The 23,426-nt window shown below is 46.6% G+C and overlaps 1 protein-coding gene across 1 annotated transcript in view; it reads left to right on the forward strand.

Annotated features, from left to right (window-relative positions):
- The window catches only part of fem1b (fem-1 homolog b), a 24,460-nt gene extending 2,964 nt beyond the window's left edge, over window positions 1–21,496 (forward strand). The window contains 2 exon segments of the mRNA XM_085968477.1: window positions 11,040–12,453; window positions 16,620–21,496. Of these exon segments, the coding sequence (XP_085824603.1) occupies window positions 11,040–12,411 (1,372 nt within the window). The 3' untranslated portion in view covers window positions 12,412–12,453; window positions 16,620–21,496.
- The last annotated feature ends 1,930 nt before the right edge of the window (window positions 21,497–23,426 follow it).

Genomic DNA, 23,426 nt, shown 5'->3' on the forward strand with positions numbered 1-23,426 from the left:
GGACTGGGTGTGAGGAGGAGGGAGGAGGGGGGGGACTGGGTGGAGGAGGAGGAGGGGGGGACTGGGTGGAGGGAGGGGAGGAGGACTAGGGGGGGACTGGGTGAAGGAGGAGGAGGGGGGGGACTGGGTGGAGGGGGAGGGGGGGGACTGGGTGGAGGAGGGGGGACTGGGTGGAGGAGGAGGAGGAGGGGGGGACTGGGTGGAGGAGGAGGGGGGGGACTGGGGTGGAGGAGGAGGAGGACTAGGGGGGGACTGGGTGTCGGAGGTGGGGGGGGCGGGGACTGGGTGAAGGAGGTGGGGGGGGCGGGGACTGGGTGAAGGAGGTGGGGGGGCGGGGACTGGGTGAAGGAGGTGGGGGGCGGGGACTGGGTGAAGGTGGAGGAGGGAGGGGGGGACTGGGTGGAGGAGGAGGGGGGGACTGGGTGGAGGAGGAGGGGGGGACTGGGTGGAGGAGGAGGGGGGTACTGGGTGGAGGAGGAGGGGGGGACTGGGTGAAGGAGGAGGAGGGGGGGACTGGGTGGAGGGGGAGGGGGGACTGGGTGGAGGAGGGGGACTGGGTGAAGGAGGAGGGGGGACTGGGTGGAGGAGGAGGAGGAGGAGGGGACTGGGTGGAGGAGGAGGGGGGGGACTGGGTGGAGGAGGAGGAGGACTAGGGGAGGGACTGGGTGTCGGAGGTGGGGGGGGGCGGGGACTGGTGAAGGAGGTGGGGGGGGCGGGGACTGGGTGAAGGAGGTGGGGGGGCGGGGACTGGGTGAAGGAGGTGGGGGGCGGGGACTGGGTGAGAGGTGGGGGGGCGGGACTGGGTGAAGGAGGTGGGGGGGCGGGGACTGGGTGAAGGAGGTGGGGGGGGAGGGACTGGGTGAAGGAGGTGGGGGGGCGGGGACTGGGTGAAGGAGGTGGGGGGGCGGGGACTGGGGTGAAGGAGGTGGGGGGCGGGGACTGGGTGAAGGAGGTGGGGGGCCGGGGACTGGGTGAAGGAGGTGGGGGCGCGGGGACTGGGTGAAGGAGGTGGGGGGCCGGGGACTGGGTGAAGGAGGTGGGGGGCCGGAGGGACTGGGTGGGGTAGGGGGGGACTGGGTGGGGAGGTGGGGGGGCCGGAGGGACTGGGTGGGGAGGAGGGGGGGCAGGGGACTGGGTGAGGGACGGGGGTGGAGGGGTGACTGGGTGAGGGAGAAGGGGGAGGAGAACGGGGGCGGTGGTAGGGGAGGGGGGGCAGGGGCTGGTGGGGGAGAGTGGCAGTGGAGGGGGTAGGAGGTAATGGGGGCTGGGGAGGGAAGCTGGGTGGGGTGGAGAGTGTAGGGGATGGCGGGTAGGCGGCTGACCAGGGGCACCTCCACCAGCCCCACAACACCCTGAGATATCTCTGCACTCCAATTCTGGCCTCTTGCACATTTCCTGATTTTAATTGCTCCACCAGTATTGACCATGCCTTTAGCTGCCTCAGCCCCAAGCTCTGGAATTCCCTCCCGAAGAACGGTCTGGACAGAGCAGATAGAGAGAAACTGCTCCCATTGGCAGAAGGGTCGAGAACCAGAGGATACAGATTTAAGGTGATTGGCAGAAGAACCATAGGCGACATGAGGAAAAACTTTTTCATGCAGCGAGTGGTTATGGTCTGGAATGCACTGCTTTGGAGGGTGTTGGGGGATTCAATCGGGGCTTTCAAAGGGGAATTGTGTAAGTACCTGAAGGTAAAAAATTTGCGGGGCTACAGGGAAAGGATGGCGGGGGGGGGTGTAGCTGAAGTGCTCTCGCAGAGCTGGCGCTGGCAAGGGCTGAACGAGCCGAATTATGGTCTCCCGTGCTGTAACCATTCTACGATTCTAAACCTCTTTACCCCTCTCCTCTTTTAAGACGCTCCTTAAAACCTACCTACCTGTCCTGGCGTCAATGTCCACCCTATTTATGCATCAGTATAAAAATACACAGTATCCAGCCTTGGATATGGTTGTGAATGAGATTTTTATGGATAAAATCATACAGCACGGAAGTGGGCCCATCGTGCCCGTACCGGCTCTTTGACAGAGCTCTCCAATTAGTCCCACACCCCCCTGCTCTTTCCCCAGAGCCCTGCAAATGTTTTCCCTTTTGAAAGTTACTATTGAATCTGCTTCCACCGCCCTTTCAGGCAGCGCGTTCCTGATCACAACAACTCGCTGCGTAAAAATTGTATTCCCATCTCCTTTCTGGTTCTTTTGCCAATTATCTTAAATCTGTGTCCTCTGGTTACTGACCCCCCTGCCAGTGAAAACAGTGTCTCCCTATTTACTCATCATTTTGAACACCTCTATTAAATCTCTCCATAACCTACTCTACTCTATGGAAAACCACCCCAGCTTCTCCACCATTAAAATGTTCTGCTTTTAATTCAATAGTCATTTAATTTGAAATAGCCATGCTTCAATTTTTTTTGCAGTCGCAGAAAAGGTAAATGTTGTTCTAATTAAGTTGCTTACTTCAAATGACTACATAAATCAATTTTTTTGCACGCAAAAAAAACACTTTTGAATTAACAATACCTAGACCATACACTGGGGAGCAGTTGGATTGGGAAACAATGCACCAAGTGGGGTGAGGTTATTGCTTGTTAGCCGAATGTTGCGTGATTAATATGTTTCGCAAATTATTTTCATGTATAAAATCCCACTGATTCCAAGTCAGCACTTCTGTTTAAACCAGGAGCTGCCAGTGAGTTCAGGAAAGCTTGGCTTCCACTGACACTGAAATAAACACTAATATCGCAGTAATCAAGGGGTAGTGGAGCTGTAAATTTATTAAACCCCTTAAGCAGTTGTATGTAAAATAAATGAATCTATTGACCTGCATTTATCCTGCCCCCTTTTCTTGGCATTCTGTCTCTGTTCTACTTATTCTTTTTTGATCCAGCAGATCTCCAGGTCACGTTAAGGATGACATCTTGTTTTATGCAGGTTGTAGTTTTATACTGCATAATGCACAATGTACATATGTCCCTCTCTAAGGCAACAAAGTCTTAATTATTAACTAAATAGAAAATTAATTCACTCCAAGTCTACTTGCTGTTTGGCCAGGAGGTGTCTCCAATTGTTAACGTTTGCCTGTTTAGTTTCCAATACCGAAGTACTCCGCATTAAGCAACTTTATCTTTTTTATTGATTTGTGTCTGTGGTAACTGCACTGCAACATCTGTGCATGCTATTTTTCCACACCAGCTTTAGCTCAGTGGGTAGCACACTTGCCTGTGAGTCAGAAGGTTGTGGGTTCAATCCAGGACTGTAGCACATACGTGTGGTACTAAGGGAATGCTGCATTGCCGGAGGCGCTGTTTTTTCAATGAAATACGAAACCAAGCCCATGTCTATTTGTTCAGACGAACGTAAAAGATCACATGGCACTGTTAAGAGCAGAGGATATTTGTCCCTCAACCAATCCCAATAGTTAACACTCAACCAACACCACAAAAAACCCGAGATCAACTGGTCCTCCATCTGTTTGTGGGATCTTGCTGTGCGCACATTGGCTCCCAGGCTTGCCTACAAATCATAGCGACTACATTTCAAAACAAATTTGGAGCATTTTGGGACATCACAAGGGTGTGAAAAGTGCCAAATAAATGCAAGTTCCGTGTTTTTCTTTCATGTGCTATGAGGGTACAGTAGCCTAGAGTTTGTGGTACTGATGAGCAATGTTCCTGTTTGGGTGCGTGGCCCCTTTAAGGGGCTTCGTGGCCCATTCAAAATACCACATATGCGCAGTTTTTCCCATTGAAGAGCTGGTTGTGCTGGAGGTCCATAGATCCGTGTGGCTGCTCTGCTTAAAGGGAACATTGCTGGTCGAGTGTTCCAAGTGGGAGGAACCTTTGCATTTCAGAGGCTGGAAATTGGTTTTGAGGGTCACTTTTACAGTCAGTCGACGCCCTCAATTTGGAAGATTGACTTGGATGCGACTAGGTTAATCTTTGATGTGAAAATTGCACCCAAACTGGAGTGCCGCTGATGAGTAGACTTGTTGAAGTTGCCCAGAGCCCAGCAGTATCAAGACACGCAAACTGGTCCATGCTGCTCCAAGTACTCTAGTGCATTACTGAGGGAATGCTGCATAGTTGGAGGCATGGTACTTTGGATGGGACGTTAAGCCAAGGATGTTAGAGCCCATGGTACTTCTCAAAGAAGAGCAGGAGGGAGTTCACAATCCTCCCTTAACTGACACCACCAAAAATAGAATAGTGCAGCACAGAACGAGGCCATTCAGTCCATCGAGTCTGCACCGGCTCTTTCAAAGAGCAATCCAGTGAGTCCCACTCCCTCGCTCTTTCGCCCCATATCCCTGCAATTTTTTTCTCCAAGTATTTATCCAACTCCCTTTTGAAGGCTACTATTGAATCTGTAGCCACCGCCCTATCAGGCAGTGAATCTGTATCCACCGCCCTATCAGGCAGTGCATTCCAAAACCTAAACACTCGTTGTGTCAAAAAGTTTTTCCTCATGTCGCCTCTGGTTCTTTTGCCAATCACCTTAAATCTGTGCCCTTTAGTTATCGACCCTTCAGCCATTGGAAACAGTTTCTCTTTATTTACTCGATCTAAATCTTTCATGATTTTAAACACTTCTATCAAACCTCCTCTTCGCCTTCTCTGTTCCAAGGAGAACAATCCCAGCTGCTCTACTCTATCTACGTAACTGTAATCCCTCATCCCTTGAACCATTCTGGTAAATTCATCAGACACTCATGTAAAAAGGCACTATATAAATGTATGTTGTTTCGAAGAGTTAGAATTTTAAATTAGGTAAACTAGAATTCTACAGTTAAACTTGTTGCTCATAGTTGTGGCCCGAGCTGAGAAAAATACCCTGCGGGGATATTTTTAACAGTCCATTCGGAGATCCATAGATTACTACTGTAACAGCAGGAATGCTGTGATTGTTGTGGGCTGCATTGTAAAGAGCAGTATGTACCCTTGGACATGTGTTTCAAATTTGTTGTTCCCTTTGTGCATCTCTCCACACTGCCACAAATCATAGCTTGAAACTATTTTAAAGGAATACTTTACATGGGGGAGAAGGCGCACTTTGTGTAATTACTCTTTTCCCCCCAAGGTGCGGTTTATTTAACCAGTTTTGTTTCCCTCCCCCTCTTGTTCTATGAAAACAAATCACTGGTTTTCTGGACGGGCTGGCAGCCTCCTGGAGCCTTGCTGCAACAGCTCCATCGCGCCATTGTAGCAATGCAGACTGGCAGTCTACCTGGTCCCAGTTGGATGAAATGGTGGCTTCCCAAAGCATGTTAAGAAAGGGAAAATAGAATATGAGAGTAAGCTAGCAGGGAACATAAAAACTGACTGTAAAAGCTTTTATAGATATGTGAAGAGAAAAAGATTGGTGAAGTCAAGTGTAGGTCCCTTACAGTCAGAATCAGGGGAATTTATAATGGGAAACAAAGAAATGGCAGGCCAACTAAATTCATACTTTGGTTCTGTCTTCACAAAGGAGGACACAAATAACCTCCCAAAGATGCTGGGGAACATAGGGCCTGATGAAAGGGTGGAACTGAAAGAAATCAGTATTTGTAGGGAAATGGTGTTAGGAAAATTGATGGGACTAAAGGCCGATAAATCCCCAGGGCCTGATAATCTACATCCCAGGGTACTTAAGGAAGTGGCCCTGGAAATAGTAGATGCATTGCTGGTCATCTTCCAGAACTCGATAGACTCGAACAGTACCCATGGATTGGAGGGTAGCTAATGTTACCCCACTATTCAAAAAAGGTGGTCGAGAAAAAGCGGGGAATTATAGACCGGTAAGCCTGACATCGGTAGTGGTGAAAATGCTAGAATCTATTATAAAAGATGTAATAGCAGAGCACTTGGTAAGCAGTGACAGGATCGGACAAAGTCAACATGGATTTACAAAAGGTAAATCATGCTTGACTAATCTACTGGAATTTTTTGAGGATGTAACTGGTGAAATAGATAAGGGAGAACCAGTGGATGTGGTGTATTTGGACTTTCAGAAGGCTTTTGATAAGGTCCCACATAAGAGATTAGCGTGCAAAATTAAGGCACATGGGATTGGGGGCAAGGTATTGACTTGGATAGAGAACTGGTTGGCGGACAGAAAGCAAAGAGTTGGAATAAACGGGTTGTTTTCAGAGTGGCAGGCAGTGACTAGTGGGGTACCACAAGGATCGGTCCTAGGACCCCAGCTGTTCACAATATATATTAATGATCTGGACGAGGGAATTGGATGTAATATCTCCAAACCTGCAGACGACACAAAGCTGGGTGGGAGGGTAAGCTGTGAGGAGGATGTTGTGAAACTCCAGTACGATTTGGACAGATTGGGTGATTGGGCAGAAACATGGCAAATGCACTATAATGTGGATAAATGTGAGGTTATCCACTTTGGTGGCAAAAACAGGAAGGCAGATTATTATTTGAATGGCAATAGATTGGGAGAAGGGGAAGTGCAAAGAGACCTGGGTGTTCTTGTGCACCAGTCGCTGAAGGTAAGCATGCAGGTGCAGCAGGCAGTTAAGAAGGCAAATGGTATGTTGGCCTTCGTAGCAAGAGGGTTCGAGTACAGGAACAAGGATGTCTTGCTACAGTTGTACAGGGCCTTGGTGAGACCGCACCTTGAGTACTGTGTGCAGTTTTGGTCGCCTTACCTGAGGAAGGACGTTCTTGCCATGGAAGGAGTGCAGCGAAGATTCACCAGGCTGATACCTGGGATGGCAGGAATGACGTATGAGGAGAGATTGCGTTGATTGGGCTTATACTCACTGGAGTTTAGAAGATTGAGAGGGGATCTCATCGAAACTTATAAAATTCTGTCAGGCCTGGACAAAATAGATGCAGGAAGGATGTTTATGATGGCCGGGGAGTCCAGAACCAGGGGTCACAGTCTAAGGATAAGGGGTAAGCCATTTAGGACAGAGATGAGGAGGAATTTCTTCACCCAGAGAGTGGTGAACCTGTGGAATTCTCTGCCACAGAGGGCGGTGGAGGCCAGTTCATTAAATATATTCAAAAAAGAGTTGGATATATTTCTTAAGGCTAAAGGGATATGGGGAGAAGGCAGGGACAGGGTACTGAATTTGGATGATCAGCCATGATGTCATTGAATGGCGGAGCAGGCTCGAAGGGCCGAATTGCCTACTCCTGCTCCTATCTTCTATGTTTCTATGTATATATCGGGGATCTTGAGCAGCAGCAATTTGGCAGGCAGCAAAGCGGAAGGCTGAGATTGTTAAAACGGTAGCCCTCCCCTGATGTACACATCTTGCTCTGTTTGCATGCATGGCTTTTATCTCCAAGTTTGTTCCTGTCCTGAATGCACTAACCTCACCCTCACGGCGACTAAGCTAAAAACGCTCTCTCTCGGCACAACCCAAGTTTAGACAACATCTATAATTGTATGGGTGATGCTTTTCCACAGTTCAAGTGGACATATTTTAAATACAATTTTGATCTCTCAATTTTCATCCTTGTTTTCAAATCCTTCCATGGCCTCACCCCATCCCATCTCAAACCTCCTCCTGCCCTACAACCTGCCAAGATTTCTGCTCCTCCAATTCTGACCTTTTGCGTATCCCAGATTTTAATCGCTTCATCATTGATGGCCGCGCCTTCAGCTGCCTAGGCAGGGCTGGAGGAGGTTAGCCTGATCCTATCCTCATCTGACATACTTTCTGGGAGGTGTTGCCCAATAACAATCAGCGGTAGCTTCTGCCAAAGCCCGAACTGCTGACCTATATAACGCTAACTAGCTCAGTGCAGAGGAGGGATCGAACCTGGGCCTTCTGGTTTGTGTGGCTCCGTACCAAATAAGGCAATTTAATTACCGACCAAAGCAGAGAGTGAGAGCAGGGTTATCTTACAGCTGAACTGTGGACATTCATTATGTCTTGTGATTGACAGAAAAGTACAAGTTGAATTGTGTATCACCTGTGACACAGATCAGCAGGGAATTGAGCCTTTTCGGTAGTATACCAATCGATCACTGAGATTCCGAATCTGCTCCTGCAGGGCTCAGCTAGTTTTTGTTGCTTGAGGTGAATTGGCACCTTCCTGTCTTAATTGTATAACTGGTCCTTTATTCAGTTACTAACTTTACTCTTGGGCCTTCACTAACTTGCAAGGATTGCAGTGAGGGACCTGGATATTTGCTATGTGGAAGTCTAGATCATTGAACTGTGCAGCACTGAGGGAGGCCATTCGGCCCATCCTATCTGTGCCGGCTCTGTGAAAGAGCTGTTCAATTAGTTTTACTCCCCTGCTTTTCCCCCTGGCCTTGCAAATGTTTTCTTTTCAACAATTTATCCAATTCACTTTTGAAGATTGCTATTGAATCTGCTTCCACCGCCCTTTCAGGCAGTCCCTGAAATCGGACATTTTCTTCCACAGCTAAGTAAGTGGGCTTGGCAGATTGTTGCTTTTTTGTGGCCTTTGCCTTTTTTCCCCCCTTGCCCCAGTTTTCTTTGCCAGATTTCTTCTCCTCACTAGAAGGTGCTGATTCCTCTCTGAGGTATAGTTCTTTCTCGCCCTCCGCTAACTTGCTCCGTTGACTATTACTCATTTGTGAGGCTTGGCAGTGAGTGTCAGCAGATCATGTGACCTTGGAGGAGAGGGTACCACAGTGGAGTCTGATCATATCCTTGCGTACGTTTCCAATAGGGAGTTGCAGGACAGCGATCCGGATTGGGAATTGTGGGGGACTACTTGTCCCTATCCTGGGAATGCCCAGGCTAGAAGCCACTCCAGTTGAGATCATCGAACTCAGCACAGATTCTGGAATCCACCTGCTTCCTTCCTCCATGTGGTTCAGGTACTCACTGGATACACTTGAACCATTGGGAGAGTCCTGGGAACTGCTTGAATCCAGGTTGCACTGATGGGGATCAATATCTCTGTAGTCAGAGTAAGTGATGCTAGAAATGGAGGTGGGGCAGTGACTGGATTAACAGTTAAGAGTTTAAAACCATAAGATCTCGCTGCGGATGCTGGAAATCTGAACTAAAAACAAAATGCTGCAGGTCAGGCAGAATCTGTGGAGAGAGAGAGAAACTGGGTTAAAGTTTCGGGTCGATGACCATTCATCAGAACTGGAAGATGTTCGAGACTACTTACTTTTAAGCAAGTATAGAACCGGGCAAAAGGGAGAGGTCTGTGCTGGGGTGGAGGGCAGGAGTGATTAAATGACAAAAGTGATGGTGCAAGCCAAAAAGGGTTGGTCATAGGAACAGGAGTAGGTCATTCAGCCCCTCGAGCCTGCTCCGCCATTCAATAAGATCATGGCTGATCTGCGACCTAACTCCATATACCCGCCTTTGGCCCATATCCCTTAATACCTTTGGTTAACAAAAATCTATCAATCTCAGATTTAAAATTAACAATTGGTCTAGCATCAATTGCCATTTGGGGAGGAGAGTTCCAAACTTCGACCACCCTTTGTGTGTAGAAGTGTTTCCTAATTTCACTCCTGAAAGGCCTTGCTCTAATTTTTAGGCTATGCTCCCTAGTCCTAGACTCCCCAACCAGCGGAAATAGTTTCTCTCTACCCTATCTGTTCCCCTTAATATCTTGGAAACTTCAATCAGATCACCCCATAACCTTCTAAATTGCGAATGGGGCAAGTATGGAAACAGAAGATGGATCCAGAGATGGTGTGGTGTAAATGGTTATAGCAGAGGGGGAGGGAAACGTGGAAAATCTGGTAGAGGAGAAGACTCCCATGGCTCTGGAATGTGGCAGAGAAAGGTGGGTAGACCCTAGGGGTGTGGACCACCCCACCGGCCGTGTAGCGATTGGGGGATTCCCACTCCAAGCACCTGTCCGCACCTCCTCCACTCCCAGTGCATCTTTGAGGGTGTGTTTGATTTTTGGGAATTTATTAGAACTGCATAGATTAGGAGTCAAACACTGCATGTAATCAGTTCAACTGGCTGATAAAATACCATTTATGTCCGTGTTGTCCAATACATTAGCCACATGTAACCAGTTGGGAATCTAATTCCATTTCCAATTAGCAAATAAAAAATGAGTAATCGACACTCATTGGACGTGTAATCTGAATACTCCTATTCGCAAGGTGTGTGCATGTGAACTTTAAACCATTTTGTACGTTTGTTGATAAAATGATGAGGCGAAAAGCAGAGTGTGCCAGTGTTTATGTTGGTTGTGTGTGGCAACCTTCCTTGGTTACTGAATGGTGGTAAATGTCTGTGAAGTAAATATACACGTGCCAGTATTGTGAGAGTGCATGTAAGGCGGTTTCTACTCAAATTAGAGCATGTAGCTAAAATGGGGTCACCTGTGGCTAGTCAGCAATTTCTATTGGACAGCACTGATTATTGGATCATTCAAATACGTGTTTTAATTAAACCAGCAGGATTAATCCTGGGATTATCCATAGCAAAGAAACACTGTGACACGAGGGACAGGGATGAACAGTTGGGAATTGTTCAGTGCTAGTACAGTATAAACAAAAAGTATTTCTTAAAAGATAAACCCTATATGTTCCCCCCTCCTGCTTTTTCACTTTCTCCTGAAGATGCTGAATCTCCCTGGGGTGTAGTTCCATGGATGCAGCAGCCCTCTATTACCTTGCCATTCTTCATGTTTGGGGCCAGATAGTGAGTATTGACACGCTATTTCACCAAGGAAAGCCGCACAAATGACATACACGCATCCACATTCCAGCAGGGATCACAGGATAAGAATCAGAAGGGAGAAGACGGGCTGTTTGTAATTAATTAAATTAATTAATTAATATATATCCCTGCCCCCCCCCCCCTTTCTCCGCTCCTCCTCCCTCTCTCTCTCTTCTCCCCCCCCCCCCCCCCCCCCCAAAAAAAAGCCTGGTGCTAGTTGTAACACCTCGATCCCCAATTAATGCCCCAGTTGAGATCACCTAACTGAGCCCAGGCTGTACGATGCAGTGCTTCATCAGTCGGTGCGTTTATCTATGAAGCAACCTGCGTCGTACTGACTATCTGTGTAAGGATTATTTTTTCCATTGTTGTGAAGTGTGTGGTCCTAAGAACCTTGTTCTCTGTTTGCTCAGGTACCTGTTGGAGCAGCACGCAGACCCCAATGCCAAGGCACAGTGTGGGGCCACTGCACTGCACTTTGCTGCTGAAGCTGGCCACCTGGACATTGTGAAGGAGCTGGTAAAGTGGCGGGCGAGCATGGTGGTGAACGGCCACGGGATGACACCCCTGAAGGTGGCGGCGGAGAGCTGCAAGGCCGACGTAGTGGAGCTGCTGCTGTCGCACGTGGACTGCGACCAGCGGAGCCGGATCGAGGCGCTGGAGCTGCTCGGCGCCTCCTTTGCCAACGACCGAGAGAACTACAACATCGAGAAGACCTACCACTACCTGTACCTGGCCATGCTGGAGCGGCACCGCGACCCCAGCAACATCTTGGAGAAGGCCACCCTGCCTTCCGTCGAGGCTTACAGCGGGCAGACTGAGTGCCGGACCCCGCAGGAACTGCGGGCCATCCGAGAGGACAGGGACGCCCTGCACATGGAGGGGCTGATAGTCCGCGAGCGGATTCTGGGCTCCGACAACATCGACGTCTCGCACCCCATCATTTACCGGGGAGCTGTGTACGCGGACAACATGGAGTTCGAACAGTGCATCAAGCTGTGGCTCCACGCCTTGCACTTGCGGCAGAAAGGCAACCGGAACACCCACAAGGATCTCCTGCGCTTTGCTCAGGTCTTCTCTCAGATGATCCACTTGAACGAGCCGGTGAGGTCACGGGACGTCGAGAGCGTGCTGAAGTGCAGCGTCCTGGAGATCGAACGGGGGCTGTCGCGGATCAAAAGTGCAGCGGAGATGGACCTCCACGCAGCCATGGACAATTGCGAGTCGAACATCTTCACCTTTTTGTACCTGGTGTGCATTGCCACCAAGACCCGGTGCGGCGAGGAGGAGCGGGGCCGCATTAACAAGCAGATCTACAACTTGATCCACCTGGACCCCCGGACCCGCGAGGGCTCCAGCCTGCTGCACCTGGCGGTCAACTCCGGCACGCCGGTCGATGACTTCCACACCAACGATGTGTGCAGCTTCCCCAGCGCGCAGGTCACCAAGCTGCTGCTGGACTGCGGCGCCGACATGAACGCGGTGGACAAGGACGGCAACGGGCCGCTGCACATCATTGTGCAGTACAACCGGCCCATCAGTGACTTCCTCACGCTGCACGCCATCATCATCAGCCTGGTGGAGGCCGGCGCCCACGCCGACATGACCAACAAACAGAAGAAGACCCCGCTGGACAAGAGCACCACCGGCGTCTCCGAGATCCTCCTCAAGACTCAGATGAAGATGAGCCTGAAGTGCCTGGCTGCCCGAGCAGTGCGAGTTCACAACATTAGTTACAAAAGCCAGATTCCTCAATCGTTGGAAGAGTTTGTAGAGTTTCATTGACTCTTGAGATTCTCAGATGATTCTTTACCAAACTGGTACTAGGTATGTCCGTAACATAGCGCTTTATAGAATTGGGCTGCTCATTACAGGAAACTCTCGTTTAAACGGCACCTAAATATCCGGAATTCTCTCTTAACCGGCAAAATTCTCACTCTGAAACAACACCTCAATAACCGGCAATGTTGCCGAGTCCGAGTCTCCCGTGGTGGCCGAGTCAGTCAGTGGGGGTAGTTCTCCAGACTGCCACTACTCGGCTTCTTGGCGTTGTTGGAAGTCGGAACACCTCGATACCCCTGTAACCGGAGTCTGACGCTGCCGGTAGTCTCTCCTGATCCGCCATTTTACAAGGGTACTGTGTGTCTCCCACGCTGCTGGTAGTCATTGCATTGCATTACCCTCAACTGGCAGTACTGTACTTAATCAAGCATCTTCCACCATCCATTTAACGCAACATTCTGTGGGTGAGTACCCAATTACTGTATACTGCACATTTCTTGATTTTTTTTTCTTTTTCTTTGTTAAAAATAGCCTCAGTAGATAACCTTCTCCGTCATCCAGAATTTTTGATCAACCGGCAACACGCTGGTCCCGTCTGTGCCGGATAACAGAGTTTCCTGTATTAGCTGCTGTTCTCTTATTCTACCCTTCCCCTTTCCCACCCCATAACCATGCTGATTGTATAAGGTGCTTCCACAGGGCGTTTCTATCAAATGGGCTGATGTGATGGAAGCAGGCAAAACTTCTGAAAACGTGCTATAAGTTACAAAAATTGATTTTAAGAAAATTAAATATGGGAGATGATTTTATTTAACGTGTGTTAACCCCGTGGCTTCTGAAGACTTGGTAATGAATCTTTGAGTTACTGAAACAATCTGCTTTTTCTAGGGGGGGGTGGAGGGGGTGTAAAGGGACAAAAGTCAACTGCTCCCCCTCTAGCATTGCCTGCTGATTGAGGATTCGGACACTGTGTCGCTTATTGAACAGTATCACGCGATGTTTGGACTTGATCCCTAACACGGCACATCTTCCTTTCCTCGACATTTACTCGTTATCTTGCTTGCAATGCGATTGGGACATTCTGTTGAGGGAATCTCTGCCCGTTCTGCTTCAGACCATCCATGGGTTGTTTTAACAAATAGTGACGGTCCACTGAAGTGGTTAAATGCATGGTGATGTTGGACTAATTCTGTGTGACCGAATCTGAACAGTGAAATGCAATGTTAATGCAGTATTCTGTTCCCATATTGGCTGGCTCTGTGTGGGTTAAAGTCAATCCCAGCCTAAGTAACTGGCAGTACACTTTCTTCATTCAGACAATGGATCCATTTTGAAACAAAGGACTTAAAAATCATAGATTGATCCATTTTATTGACAAACTTTTATTACTCGGCTCCTCTGATGGCACAGCCAGTTTATCCAGTGAATAGCTGAGCAGGAAGATCTCCGATTTGACCCTTGGTCTGTGCTGGGTTGTCATTGCGATTGAACCTTTTATTGATCTAGTGATACGACTGTTGGGAACGTCACGAACAGCAGAGTGTACAATCGGTACCGTACTTTTAAGGATATGATTCCTACCCCTCGAAGATTCTAGAAAGCTAATTAGATGCTCTTTGTAGTAGAAAGCAAGTACTGCAGCCCTGCAGTTACTGTAATTACTTGATCTGCTAGTAAATCGGACACTTTCTCTTTTGTGTAAAGCGCTCCCCAGTTGCACCTTCTGTACAATCTGTACATTTTACTGGCTAATGGCTTTGAACCAAAGGTCTTCTACAGGTTCGGAACCCTGGCACAACGCTATCAGAATATCCAGCCCTTTATTTTCAGGGAGAGCACCTGTGACCCAAGCACAAAGGGGATTGCTACACTTTCTCTCCACCCTGCCAATTCCAAACATTTCTCCTCTTACTAAAAACTTTGGTGGATAAATGGATTGGAGTTGCTGTAACAAAACTGGTACTGCGCAATAATCTTAACTCTTCAAACACCTTTTTAGCTCAGCTAACAATCGTGTTAATGTTGCACAGATTGAGTACAGTTGGGGTTTGGGTCCTTTCAAGGATTGCTTTAAAACGAATGGAAACTCCGCACAGCCCCGCTGCTGATTCTGGGATCTTGCCTGCTCTGTAGAGCCCAGAGCTGATCCGAGATCAGTCCGGGCTCTCTCTCCAGATTTGCTTGGCAGTGCACTTTGCATGTAAGGTCACGAGGATAGGACCTCGCTTGGCCGTGATGCCCTCCATGGCTGAATACCCTGCCGCCACTCAGTCTAGGCTTACACGAGGAGTATGACCAGTCTTGGGTGAGGAGGTACTGTGCGACACCAAGGACGGATACAGCATGGTCAGGAGCGGAAGGGGCAATAGACCTAATACCGACCTGCATTCAGCTATAAAATGCAATGCTCAGTTAGAATGTACTTAACTTTTGTTTCATCCTATGGTTCTTAAAGACTAACTTAAAAGAAAACTCTTGGGGATTGCCGGTTACGTCTCAACTCCTTTACGGGTGGGGATTAAGACTTGCAGGGCAGATGGTAACAATTGGAGTTATTTTTACTCCTTTTTTTAAAAGTTTATTTTCGAGCGTGAATGGCATTCTTACTGTAGCTGCCCGTTTCGCTCCACGAGGGTTTTGGTGAACTGCTACACCATGTCCTTGGTTGCCAATTGCAGCGTTATTTCTAGGAAATCCGTCAGCCGTGGGCCCAAAGTTCTGTAAATCTCCTCTCGGCTGCTTTCAGCCCTTGCTAACCTTCTCCTGCACGTCATGCTGCATTGACAGGAATTCAGGTAGTCGAGATGAACGCAGAGTGAGAAACAATGTTCGGGTTGCTCCTACATCATCAATGCTTTGAAATAGAAGCAGGAAATGCAAAATAAAATGCAGAGGTATTCTGTTTTTTTAAAAAAATTGTTAGCGTTCTACAAAAATGGTGCAGTGGTTATTTAATATACAGATAATTATTTTTATAGTTAATAGCTGGGAATCTTGTACAATCCCATTTTATATATTTTTTTTGCTTATTCCTTACTTTTGTAATGCTTTGTTTATTTTATTTTTATCGCTGCTGGTGAAAATATGTCACTAACAGCTGACTATGGAGAGCCTGTTATCCAGCTGGCCTCTGTCAGATAGACCAGTATAGAGGTTTTTAAAAAAAAAAAAAAAAATGCTGTTTTATATTTTTTTTTAAATGAATTCAGAATGGTGTCATTTTTGGTGTCTTTTTACTTGGCTAGATAGAGACATCCATTGTCACATTGCGACTTAAATTGCTCAGAGTTTAGATTTCAGTTTCAGTTGTAACGCCATGCTTTTAAAAAAAATTCATTCCTGGGATGTGGGCGTCACTGGTAAGGCCAGCATTTATTGCCCATCCCCAATTGCCCTTGAGACTTGACCTCAAATCTAGCGAAGCTGTGAAATGGAGGACTGTGCTGTTGCAAGCACAGTGCTGACTACTGAAAGTCTTTAACCCAAGGTCTCGCGTTCCTGTTGTAGACCATTGTAACCGACGTTCCCTCTAGTTCTTTTTTTGGGTGCGCGGCCCATTCATATTTCCGCGCATGCGTGGTTTTTCCCCATTGTAAGGCTGGCAAGCGGCTTGCGCGGAACCTCCAGACTGCTGTGCGGCTGCGCAGGTTAACGGGAACATTAATTGTAACCTCTGAGCCTTAATTATGAAGAATAAGGTTAGTGCTCTGACCTATATCTTGTGTTATAATGTAACTTTATATGTAATAATTTTATTCCAATGAAATCACATGACTGACTTTTAAAATTGAATATGTTTTGTACCCACTCCGACATAGAGCAGACGGTCCTCGTTTCGATCCCTGCTCTGCAGTGTTAGCTGATTCCCCACTAGATGGCAGTAGGGGCTGGCACTTAGCCCCTATGTGGTGACCCTGACTAGTAGCATCTGTACAGATGTCAGCCAAGCACAAGGCTGTGATGTGATGTCTTCCATGTTTGAATAGCCTGCCAATGTGCACTGTACAGGCTCTGTGAAGAATGACCACTTGGGCGCCGTGATGGAAGGTGTTGGAACCATACACTGGTCTCGGGAGGAGCGGGGGGGGGGGGGGATCACTAACTAAGGAATGACGATAAAATCGCAGGGATCTGAATCTCCGGTTAGCAGAATTTCACATTTAGAATGTCTAGAATATCGCACTATTGACTAAATTCCTGTTATTTCACAGATGTGAAAGGCCCATAACTCACGAAGGAACGTAGGGGGCGAGCGAGATTGTGAAAGTCTTTCACGCAGGGCGGAGCAGCAGTCGGAGCACATCAACATTCAGTGTAATACGTATTTGATGGCTGTTGGATTGAGGTTTAAGATTAGTTCCACATTGCACACACTCTGCAGTCCATAACTATGATTTCTTGGCCTGTGTTGCTGGCTTTAAATCACTGGAAGGAAAAAAAAACGGAGAAAATCCCTCCCTCCAAAAATGCCAATGGAATAAAATCAGATCACGCCTCAGTTGTTGAAGTTCTGTTGCTGCTTTAGTCAAATCCGTTCTCCCACATCCACATGTAGTGATCATACTCTGGGTTATTCCGCTCACCAGGATGGGTCCTGCCCGCCAGTTCTCTTGCCTTGAGGAGAAAGGGCTGAGGTTGCTCGTCAAACGCAGATAAGCACACTTTGTATGGGTTCAAGTTTCTAATAATTGATTTTATTGTTTAGATCTACCTGTTCATAAATCTTTTTTTATATAGAAATATATATACAAAAAAGAACTTAAACCCTATAACTAGGTTGAATTTTGACACCAAACCATTTGGGGAGAATTGAGAGATCATTGTCAATTAAGCATTGAAAGAATCGTGTGCTTTTAATTTTTATTACTTGAATGATCCAAGTTTCCTGTTGGCTTAAATGCAGAGAAAGTTTTGCAGGCGTGGGGCTCCTCACACTCTAAGCTGATCTTGTGGCTTAAGAAAGCTGCAAAAATGACTCATCACTGGGGAATAAATTACGAAAAGCATTTATAAATTATCAAAAGAAGTAGATTATTGGGGCGTGGGGGAAAGGGGAGATGAATCAAGTGGCCCCCAACTTTGACATCACTTTGAAGGATCAAATCAAAGACCAATTTTATTGCCTTCAAAGTTAAAAGCGTTGAGTTTTAGACAAGATGTAAAACATTCTCTCCAATTTGGACTATATAACAAGCACACTCTTTTTTCTGACTTTGATCTGTGGTTTTTAAGCTTTCCTGCAAATATTGAGGCACTCTCCCACCAGCCCCTTGTCCTAAAACTTCCAAAGAGACCCCAAGTGCTATTGTTGTAGAAAATGGCTCTATCCGTGGCAACAGAAAGCTGCACAGAATACTGATCTGTCCGAATTACCGGGGCACTGGAATCATGGAATCTTACAGCACAGCAAGAGGCCATTCGGCCCACCGTGCTCTTTGAGAGAGCTATCCAATTAGCCCTGCTCCTTCACCATAGCCCCGCAAAAGGCTAACAAATACAGATTTTTGCCATGACCTGTCCCATTTGAAAACTGCTAGTTTAGAGATAGTTCTGATCCTAATACCTGTACATAGAGGGAGAGTTGAGATTCAAATTATATTTAGATGGGGCTAGATAGGGTGGAATTGTCCTGAGTTTGTATGAAGGACAGTCTTGATTTTTTTTTAAACAAAATTGTAATTGATGCCTAAATTATTAAAACAATACCTCACGCAAGTGATTTATTTCTGTTTGTTTATTGTGGTCACAATCTAGACAGTGAAAACCCTAATGCAGTGCTGTCGCTAGGCATATTTATGCTTTTTCCACCAAATGCTGTAGGGAAAATGACCTATGTTTTATGTTGATATATTTTATGTGACTCTCTTAATTTATCCCTGCAAACTACTCCAACTGTCATCACCATCGACCTGTAATCGCCAGCACTTGTGTAGCTGGAAGAACTCTCTCTCCAAGTACCTGAGTTTGAAGAGGAATTTTCCTTTATTCCAGTTTTCTCCTTGAGGTGTTGGCTCTTACTGGGATTTGGTTCCATTGGTATCAGCCGCCCTTAATGAATTGGCCGTTCTTCATGCCTGAGCACAGATGGCCAGCGGGTTGTTTGACCTCGGAGAGCCTGGCTGTTAATCCTGAGCCTGTTCTTATCCAACTCTCTTTTCTCTCTCTCTCTCTCTCTCTCTCTCTCTCTCTCTCTCTCTCTCTCTCTCTCTCTCTCTCTCTCTCTCTCTCTCTCTCTCACACACACATACGCACACCAGAGAGTCCCTCGACAGTAATTCTCACTGTATTTTCCTCCAGCTAGGAACCATGAGATCAGTTACACTAGCCTCCAACTGCTTTCACCGATTCAGGTCCGCTAACTCTGCACAGACTGGGAATTGAACCCGGAAACCTCTCAGTACTAGCCCAGGCAATGTCTCTACCCGGCTAGGGCATAATACTTCAGGTGAGCATGGTATGCACACTCGCTGCCCTGTTCACTGAAATCCTGGTGACGACACTAACACATACTTTAAGACGAGGATGCAAAGCTTAGAGGTCTGAAATTCCGTACTTGTTATCTACTAATGATTAAAGTGACGGCCTTACTGCCCTTTTCCCTATCCAGTTGTGTTCCTGGAAAAGGAAAAGAAACAGTGCCACTTTTTATAAAGGATAAAATGTCAAGCCTTTTATACTATGGAGCCTCAGCTAGTTTCTTAAATCTTTTACCTTACCTAGAAATCACTGCAGCCTAGTAGGTGCTATAGTATTGTGGCAAACGTGGGCTGAATATTAGTGGAGCAGTACTGTTGTCTGATATACCGTAGTGTTTACATGAGAAGCTGGAATCCCACTGCCTCCAGCAGCTGTGACGTGACTGGTTTAGTACAGAGTGGGATGCGCTCCGTGGGCTGGTTGTGGAGGGGGGTGGGGGTTGTAGCTGCCACTTGTTCTAAATCTTCTTGGGGGAGAGTTGCACAGATATCAACCGGAACCATTGCTCCAGGTTCATTTCAGATCACTGACCCAAAGATCCCACGTCCTGTTGATGGACAGATTCTGTTTTAGGGCTGCAACATTGTGACTTCTCTGTTGCAAATGTTAAATTGGGCAGCATTTAACGTTGGGTTTTTGGATCTTTGTCTTGACCATTTTCATGATCAAAAATATGTTAAGAATTGTTAACTTTTTTTAAAAAAGCAAGTGTTTTGTGGGCTCTCTCTTGCTTAAGTGAGTAAATGTAGTGTGTGATGGCGGTACTGAGGAGTTGGGACTAGGAAGATTCCAGGTTTGATCAATGATGCGTTAGTGCATCTCTCCTTGGCTATTACAATTAGACTCGCCATTCCTGAACTGTAGAGTGCAAAAATGGGAAAGGGGTTCCCACACCTGCTTACTGGTTTATGTTACCTGCTGGGTTAGGACTGAGATGAGGAGAAATGTCTTCACGCGGAGGGTTGTGAATCTTTGGAATTCTCTACCCCAGCGGGCTGGAGATGCTCGCCGTTTCTGTCGGGTAGAATATGAGGAGCCCACAAAGAGTTTAGCGTCGAGATACTCTTGAGCGCTGACGTGTCTTGTTTAGAGCGAATGAGTTTCAAGGCTGAGACCGGTAGATTTTTGGTCGCTATGGGGATCGGGCGGGAAAGTGGAGTTGAGGTGGAAAATCAACAATGATCTTATTGAATGGCGGAGCAGGCTCGAGGGGCCGTATGGCCTACTCCTGCTCCTATTACTTGCGTTCTTTAAATGCGTGTGTGTGGCTATTGGGTGCGGGTAGGATTGGTTTGACTCTATGGTCGAATAGCGTACAGACACCGCCCAGACTCTCATACGGAGAACAGATACTTGGGTGAATTATTAGAGGGCAGTTTATGCCTGAACATGGCTCTCGGGGGAGTGAACTGCAAAAGAAAAAAACTATTCAGCAATATTGCTAATTTTACTCCCCCCCCCCCCCCCCCCCCCCATTTAAAATATATTTTAAAAACTCAGTAAACCCAACCAAAAGGGCACTGTCACTTGCAATAAGGTACTTTAGAACAAATCGCAACCATAAATGTGGAGCAGATATGTTGAATTAAAATATAAACTTTAAAGACTAAATACCAATTGTGTATCTAAGGAACAGTCTACTTAAATGGCATTTGTCGCTCACTCCTGTGGCAATGTCACATTAGTAACCAATGTGTAGAAGGAGCTTGGAATTAAAATGTACCTGGGAACATGCTGCTTTTTTTTGTTAATGTTATATTTCACTGGCCTATTGCTAAGGCTAAACTCTTCTAAACTAAGCGGTGTGTAGAATTGTACAGAGCAAAACTGAATAAATGCATTGCCACCAAACGCCTTAACAAATGGATAAAATAAAGGGAGGAGAGAAAATGGTTGACATTCTGAAATTCTACGTCACATTTTTTTGACAGAGCCCGACTGGTCTTTCTGATTTTTTAACTCTTGACGTTCAATTTGTCTTCCTGCAACAGTTGTGCTTTTTGCAAGGGGAGAAGTTTAAAAAATATATATATGTACACTGTGTACATCTGACCAATTTGCAGTTTTCTGATTTCTGTGGTAATTTGTAAAACAAACAAAAAATGAAACACTTGTGCCCTTCCCTCAGTGTGGTCATTACATGTCTTATCAGAGAAGTGATTCTAAAAATGTTTGGCAGTGTGAGTCAGCGACGAGCGGTATTAATGAAAAGGCAGGCAGGAGCAGAATCTATCTGACTTGTATTGAGTTAAAATGCCATGGCACTTTGCACTATTACTCCTCAGGATGTACAACCTTATGTAACTGTGTTTTCACCCACGATTCCCAAGATGGGGATTTATTTTTCCCTAATAATTTTAAAGCGCACTGCTACTTCTTGGAAAAATTAAGTTTATTACTGGATTTTTTTTTTAACTCTCCTTTATCTGTCGTTTTCTACTGAATTACAATGCTGTACTGTTTTTTTTGTTGGAAAGGGGTGGGGGGAAATGTGTAACATTTTTGAGTTCTTGTATCTTGTAAAATGTGATGGTTTTGTTTAAATAAACTTATAATGTACACAGTGAAAAATAATTCAGGACTTGCTGTTATTAAAAGTCAAGTTAGTGACCGTGTTGTGTGCAGTGCGTTTTGTTCTGCGCACCTTTGTGAAACAAAAACTTGTGTATAATTTAGGAACAGGAGGAGGTATTTCTTCCCCCCCCCCCCCCCCCCCCAACCTGTCCCGCAATTCAATTCGATCACATGGCTGATCTGTATCTTAACTCCATCTACCCACGTTGGTTCCGTAGCCCTTCACACCCTTGCCTAATAAAAAAATCTACCAATCTCAGTTTTGAAATTTTCAATTGGCCCCCAGCATCATTAGCTTTTTGGGAAGGGAGTTCCAGATTTCCACTATGTGTGAAGAAGTGCTTCCTGACCTTGCCACTCAATGGCCGAGCTCTAACTTTAAGGTTATGCCCCCTTGTTCTGGACTCTCCCACATTCTATCTACCCTATTAATTCCTTTAATCATCTCAAACACCTCAATTAGATCACCCCTTAATTTTCTATACTCTCGGGATATGAATTAGAATATTAAAGCCATTAGTTTATCTGAGGTATGGGCTGTCAGGGTAAACTAGAAATGGATTAGAAACTGCCTGAAGGATAAGAAACGAGTAACTATTAGAGGAGTTATGTCAGAGTGAGGGGGAGTACTGAGCAGTGTACCACTTCAGTATATAAATTTACATAAATGACGGTCAGGAACTCGAGACGGAAAGTGGTCAAATTTGCAGATCGTGTGAAAATAGAAGGGGTAGTGGAATCCGAGGAATCTGCTCAGAAATTACTGAATGCCCCCCTTAGGGGTGCAAAACTAGTCCAGGAGATCACTCCGGCCCTGATTAACGTCGAGCCCTACCTACCTCTTGTACAAGGTGATTCCCCCCTCCCCAGCTGGAAATAGGGCCAGCCCTCGCTTGAAGGAATTCAGCGTCCACCACTCGAGCCAGCAGCCTGTTCCACAGGTTCACTATTCTCTAGGAAAAGAACCAGGAATAAACGGATCTTTTTCTGAGTGGCAGGCAGTGACTAGTGGGGTACCGCAGGGATCGGTGCTAGGACCCCAGTTATTCACAATATAAATGATCTAGACGAGGGAACTAGATGTAATATCTCCAAGTTTGCAGACGACACAAAGCTGGGTGGGCGTGTGTGCTGTGAGGAGGTTGCAGAGAAACTCCAGTAGGATTTGGACAGGTTGGGTGATTGGGCAGATGCAGTATAATGTGGATAAATGCGAGGTTATTCACTTTGGTAGAGTTTAGAAGAATGAGAGGGGATCTCATTGAAACTTATAAAATTCTAACAGGATTAGACAGACTAGATGCAGGAAGGATGTTCCCAATGACGGGAGAGTCCAGAACCAGGGATGCTCAGGAGGGCAGAATTAGAGGAGCGCAGATATCTCGGGGGAGTTGTGGGGCTGAAGGAGATTAGAGATAGGGAGGGGCGAGGCCATGGAGGGATTTGAAAACAAGGATGAGAATTTTGAAATCGAGGCGCTGCTTAACCGGGAGCCAATGTAGGTCAGGGAGCACGGGTGATGGGTGAACGGGACTTGGTGCGAGTTAGGACATGGGCAGCCGAGTTTTGGATGACCTCACGTTTACGTAGGGTAGAACGTGGGAGGCCAGCCAGGAGTGCGTTGGAAGCATAAAGGAGGAGGTTAGATGGAATTCTGTCAGAAAAATGGCTATCATGTTATGGAAAACAATAGCACAAGTGACTATGGAACCTGAGTCAATCACAGTGGGAATTGAACACTTGAATAAGAAAGATATAAACAGGGTACAGGGAAAGAAGAGGGAGATGGGTTTGGAGAGCTAAAAACAGAAAATGCTGGAAATACTCAGAACGCAGGTCAGGCAGCGTCTGTGGAGAGAGAAACAGAGTCTGGAAATCTGTTTTGCTATGTCTTGCTGACAGCTTTTGAATGCAAACACTGCTTTTTCCCTCCGATTTTGCCCCCTCCTTTCTTGACGGTGTTGATT

Source organism: Somniosus microcephalus, chromosome 27 (genome assembly GCF_052327205.1).
Source record: "Somniosus microcephalus isolate GS21.2 chromosome 27, FLI_Smic_1.0, whole genome shotgun sequence".
In the NCBI taxonomy this organism is placed as follows: Eukaryota; Metazoa; Chordata; class Chondrichthyes; order Squaliformes; family Somniosidae; genus Somniosus; species Somniosus microcephalus.